Genomic DNA, 6000 nt, shown 5'->3' with positions numbered 1-6000 from the left:
CTGTTTTATTGGACATTTCTCTCATTCTGTTCTACGAGTTTTTATCATGTCTTTACTTTCCTGTTTTCTTTAGTTTTTCCAGGTGACAACTTCTATTTTATTGTTTTGATTTTAATTTTATTTCTGTTCGTCGAGTCGTCTGTTGTGCTGTGCAGCGTGGGTGCCAGCAGGTGGCGCTGTGACTCAAACCTTCAGCATGGACGGCTCGGCACACGCGCGCACACGCTGCAGGCGTGTGACGGAGGTCGGTTGTTTCCGTACCGGGCTGTGCCGTGAGCCGGTCCGGACACACGCACACACGCGTGTGTAGGATGTGGTCGTGGCGCTGCGGGCGCCGGCGGCTCCTCCTGGCCGCAGAATGAAGCGTCTCTGTCGGCGGCTGGCGGTGGCCGTGGCGCTGCTGGTGTGGCTCGGAGCGCTCGTTTACCTGCTGGTGCTGAGCCGGAGGAGGCTGCCGGAGTCCGGCACCGGCACCGGGGCGGGCGGAGGAGCCGCACCGGGGGAGACGCCGTTCAGTCAGGTAAAGTTCAACGGCTCCGTTCTCTCTCTTTAACGTCGCAAGTCGACAAAAACACTTTTTCCTTTCAGACCAGAACCACGTGAACTCTTTATTTTAGTTCGTGTCTCTCACAAATCCGAAAAAATGCCACAGAGTTCACTTAAATAAAAACTGAAAAATGATCACAGAATGTAGACAAGTTTTTAAGGTGGAGTTTGAGTGTAAATCAGGGGCGTAGATAGGATCCGGGGGGGGGGGGGGGGGGAACATTATAAGTAGGTAATTATAAAAATAAAAAAAAAGACAGTTGGAGATGCAAACAAAAACAAATGTTACTGAACAAGTGGACGAAAGTGTTACAAACATCCGTTAGCACTCAGCCTAACGCCACCCTTAAAATGAAAGATTTTTATCCAACACCATGATAAAGTCAGTCATTTTCTATAAATTTACTTTAAATTCAGGATCCTTCCTGAATGTTCCTGATGTTTCTGTTCATGTTACAGACGTGTATTTCATCTAAATGAGGCCAAAACAGGTGAACATTTACACACGTGTAAAGTTAAAATTTGTCGTGTGCTGTAAATTAAGCTGCTGTCCGTTAAACGCTGCGTGGCGTCGTTGTGTGTTTCTCAGTCAGTAGTTTGTAACAAAACCTTTCTCAACAATAGTTGTTCACTGACGGGAAAAATTATCTCAAGTCTTTAAATTAAAGCAGAATTAACACAAAATTTAAAAATGCAACAAAAAAAAAATAGCTGAATTTGATCTTCATTCAAAGTGTTACTGTTTCAGTCGACTGTAAATTTGTCTTTCAATGTGTAAAAAAACCCTAATTACGGACTTAAAGTGTTTTTTCTTTTTGAAATAATAATACTTTCAGATGTGTATTTTTGTGTTTAAGTTGCACACGGTGTTTTTATGAGTAACTCGTGAGTAACTGTATGTAACGCCATTGCGGTTCTGAGATCAGTGCCTTCTGGGTTTGGATGTGGATTCTGTAGTAGCTGTTAAAGACTGTGACATGATCCACATCAAAATCTTCTGAACAGAACCACGTTTGAGCTTCTGCTGCACGGTTCAGGAGTCGGGTTCGATTCCCAGAGCAGTGGGCCGTGTGTGTACGGTGCGTGTTGGTGGTTCTGATCAGGTTTAGTCCCTTCAGTCAGAACTCCAGTGATTTATTTTTGTTTGTTTGTTTGTTTTTCAGAATTAGTTGACTTAGTTTTTGAGTTAGTTGAGTGTGTTTTTGTTGTTGCTCCCAGCATGCACTGCAGGTTGGCTGCTGTGCAGAGGGTCGTCTTCCTGCCGGTTCAGGGACTAATTGGTGTTGATCGTCTGTATTACAGAGTTTTATAGAAGAACCAGCGACGCTGTGAGACAGATTGCATTTTGCAGAACAGAAGCGTGTGTGTGTGTGTGTGTGTGTGTGTGTGTGTGTGTGTGTGTGTGTGTGTGTGTGTGTGTGTGTGTGTGATTTTGCTGGTGCTGGAAAGTAGCACTCGTGTTTTTGCATGTCGTCCACGGAGAGTTTTGATGCATAAATAAAATCAAACATTTGTCTCTTTTATCACCTTGAATGTGGTTCCATCAGAGATGTTCCTGGCTTTAGTCTGGTCTCGTTTAAGGTGATTTTTACCTGGTGTTTTGTTTGTGAGACATTTCAGGAGCAGTTAAATTTTACTTTCCATTGCACCTTCCTCCCAGCTCCTCTGGACTTGCCTCTGAGGCTCCACCCACGCTCGAGTCCCAGCAGAGTAAACGGGACTCGGGTTGCAGCGTCACGGTTGCTCCTTGGTCTCTCTGAAGATGCCCGGAGTCTTTGCTCTTCTTCTCATCAGTCACCGTTTCCTGACATGTGCACACGATCTGTGCACAACCTCATGACCCCGGGGACAGCTCGGGTTTCAATCACGAACGTCAACTCGTCCGCGAGTGCAAGTAAAGTTGACTTGTGAGGGAAATGATGATGGTGTTAGGATTTTGGACCGTTGTTCGGTCTCCTTCATGCAGATCTCAGAAGCTGAGCAGAGACCAGGACCTGTGAGAAACTGGAGTTGCATCCCGAAGGACATCTGGCCTAAAACGTATCGGATCCCGATGTGGATCTGGACTGGATCCCGATGTGGATCTGGACTGGATCCTGATGTGGATCTGGACTGGATCCCGATGTGGATCTGGACTGGATCCCGATGTGGATCTGGACTGGATCCCGATGTGGATCTGGACTGGATGATGATGTGGACAAAGGGCGAGCAGCTGAAAGATGAACACCTCTTTTTGTTTACATTTGTGTAGAAGATAATAAACTTGTTAATGGCTCATGCTGTTAGCTGTTAGCCGTTAGCTGCTAGCGGCAGCATCCAGTCACTGTGGCTCCGACATGTCGATATGAAATCAAATAAACTGACGTAAGATGTGAGTTTTGTGATATTTTTCTCTGGTTGTTAAATGGAGTCAAGTCAGGAAAATAACTTTGATTCATGTCAACAACGATGTAAATGTTAAAAGACACTTTATTTCCATTTGCCTTAATTAGCTCTGAAGAGGAGGTGTTTATTTTAATGGATAATTCAGAGCTGAAGTTAATCTGTTCTCGCTGTAAATTGACCGTGATGAGATTACTGGCTAATTGGCTAAAATATAAAATTTGAGATGTAATGAAACTCTTCCAGTGGAAACAACTGCAGCCGCTTAGTGCATCTGCAGACGGAGAACAGACATCAGCGTCTTCTGTGGACTTTCTTATCACAGTGTTTCCAAGCTAACAAGACAAACGGGGTTTATTCTGTGCCGTGACAGTTAATGTGGGTCAGGACGTGAACATGTGCACTGATCAGCATCGTCTGAGGGGTTTTAACGCAGGGCGTCCTCGTGGTCAGGCGGGTCATCAGGCAGGTCGTCAGGTGGGTCGTCCGGCAGGTCATCAGGCGGGTCATCAGGCGGGTCGTCAGGCGGGTCGTCAGGCGGGTCGTCAGGCGGGTCATCAGGCGGGTCATCAGGCGGGTCATCAGGCAGTTCATCAGGCGGGTCGTCAGGCGGGTCGTCAGGCGGGTCGTCAGGCGGGTCATCAGGCAGGTCGTCAGGCGGGGTCGTCCGGCAGGTCATCAGGCGGGTCGTCAGGCGGGTCGTCAGGCGGGTCGTCAGGCGGGTCATCAGGCGGGTCATCAGGCGGGTCATCAGGCAGTTCATCAGGCGGGTCGTCAGGCGGGTCGTCAGGCGGGTCGTCAGGCGGGTCGTCAGGCAGGTCATCAGGCAGGTTATCAGGCAGGTCATCAGGCAGGTTATCAGGCAGGTTATCAGGCAGGTTATCAGGCGGGTTATCAGGCAGGTTATCAGGCAGGTTATCAGGCGGGTTATCAGGCAGGTCATCAGGCGGGTTATCAGGCAGGTCCAATCACAATTGCAAGGTTGCATTAATTAAAAAACAAAACAAACAAAAGAAAACAAAACAAAAACATAAACTTTATGGAGTTTGTCCAGAAAAATCTTTCATTTCTTACAAAGGTTTGAATTGAATCTGATTCAAAAATGAATCACTCACCACTTCACCAGATTTGAGTCGTCGTGAACAGATGCAGATGGAATGATCCAATGAGTGGACGGTTCTTAAATACACCCAAAGGTCCCTCAATTAAAGCAGAGTACTGCTGACACAGTGAGAAATCAGTTTTTACCCTCCAAGAGTCCATGCCTGACGGCCTCCAGGCCAGAAATATATATATTTATTTATTTAATGGCATCAATGAAAAATGTTGTATGTGAAATAATGAAAAATAAAGCAGAAAATCCATTAATTAGTAAACTGGAAATCATTCTGGTGCATCGGCAGCTCGGCCCAGGGTTCCATCACCATTTATTTCCTGTTCTGTTGAACTCAACATGAGTCGAAATAGCTGTTAAATACTTTTCTTACAGATGTAACTGACTATAAAGTCACATGAAGACGTAAGATGATGCTCATGGAACTACGGTTAAAGTGTGACTTGTGTTTTGTGAACCAGCAGCCGTTTGTGCTGCAGCTTCGTTTAAGCCTCAATAAACATGAATTAAATGCAAGTATGACTTTAACACAGAACTGACGTTTTTCTATCCAGATTTTAACTTTAAAAGAGCATATTTGAAAATGAACATAGTCGATGTTAAACTTGTTCATGTGACATCATTCTTAAAGGGGTCACAGAGTGCAAAAGCAGTTTTATCACCGTTTTTCATGTGTTTATCTACAAAGTCCCATAATTCTGTGAGTGTTTTCCTCCTCTATCTCCTGCTATGAAGGTCATTTGGGCCTGACACAGATAATTTAAATCATTTTATTTTACCTGAGATTATTAAAGGATGCAGTGCTACAGCACTCAGCACTGAGTCGCTGTGCTGCCCGCGCACTTAATATATTATCAAAAAAAAATTTTTTTTTTTATTTACGTAAAGTTGTAACTCCACCCAAAACGTGGACAGAGGTAATCCCGTGACGTAATCCCATCACCGTCCAAAAAGTGAAAAAATACTGATATGACTTGTAGGTCACATGGGCCAACCCGAATGTTTATGAACTGTTGAAAATCTGACATTGTGAATAAAACCTGAAATAATCTGCTGTCATCTGGAAGTGACGTTGATATTCAGAGTATGTCACATTATTTGATAAAATTAAAAATGTGCAGTTGGAAAACTTGAGTTCAAACATTTTTAGCTGAGGTGTATGTAAAATTGTCTGCAAATGTAAGAATGAGCACGGGTTCAAATTACTGAATTTCTGTTGTGCAAGGCAGTTTGAAGTCCAGAATCACTTCATTAAAGCTGTGATGCTAAAAACAAGGCAGTTTTTTTTTTTTTTTTCGTTTTGGTTTTATTTTTGGTTTTCCCCTGACGGCAGCGTGCCGTCATCATGTGCGTCTGCGTGTAGTCAGATGTTGTTTACAGCGACTCTCCCCTCGTTTTTTGGCCTAATTACAACATGACTACAGTATTTCTGTGCATGTTCATATTCTGGGCAGCGGCGCCGCTTCAGACGCCTAAAAACAGGTACCACTCATTTGGACGCACGCCCCTGAACCTGTAAAATCCCTTCAGTGTGAGTCAGCAGGCGCTCCTAGGGTGTGTGTTAGTTTTGTCAGTGGTTCTCGTGGCAGCGCACTATTGAAATGCTAATGCACAATTCCCATTCCTCACAGGATTAGCCTGTTTACCTATAAGAGTACTTTCTGTACACGGCGTACATCAGTTTGCACGCTTGCACAAACACTGCTGCCTCATCTGCATATGTTCTCACTCTCTCTCTCTCTCTCTCTCTCTCTCTCTCTCTCTCTCTCTCTCTCTCTCTCTCTCTCTCTCTCTCTCTCTCTCTCTCTCTCTCTCTCTCACTCACTCACACACACACACACACACACACACACACACACACACACACACACACACACACACACACACACACACACACACACACACACAGAGTTGATTTTTTATTATTTTTTTTAATGCACAGAGCCAGAAACTGTGAA

At 44.7% G+C, this 6000-nt stretch overlaps 1 protein-coding gene across 1 annotated transcript in view; it reads left to right on the top strand.

Annotated features, from left to right (window-relative positions):
* Window positions 1-316: 316 nt before the first annotated feature.
* Window positions 317-6000, top strand: part of galnt14 (UDP-N-acetyl-alpha-D-galactosamine:polypeptide N-acetylgalactosaminyltransferase 14 (GalNAc-T14)) — a 135436-nt gene continuing 129752 nt past the window's right edge. Inside the window, exon 1 of the mRNA XM_034161606.1 lies at window positions 317-520. Coding sequence (XP_034017497.1) covers window positions 359-520 — 162 coding nt within the window. The 5' untranslated portion in view covers window positions 317-358. The remainder of the gene's footprint in view (window positions 521-6000) is intronic.

Source organism: Thalassophryne amazonica, chromosome 21 (assembly GCF_902500255.1).
Source record: "Thalassophryne amazonica chromosome 21, fThaAma1.1, whole genome shotgun sequence".
NCBI classification, from domain to species: domain Eukaryota; kingdom Metazoa; phylum Chordata; class Actinopteri; order Batrachoidiformes; family Batrachoididae; genus Thalassophryne; species Thalassophryne amazonica.
Note: the sequence above shows the minus strand (reverse complement) of the source record. Positions and strands in the feature narration are given on the sequence as shown.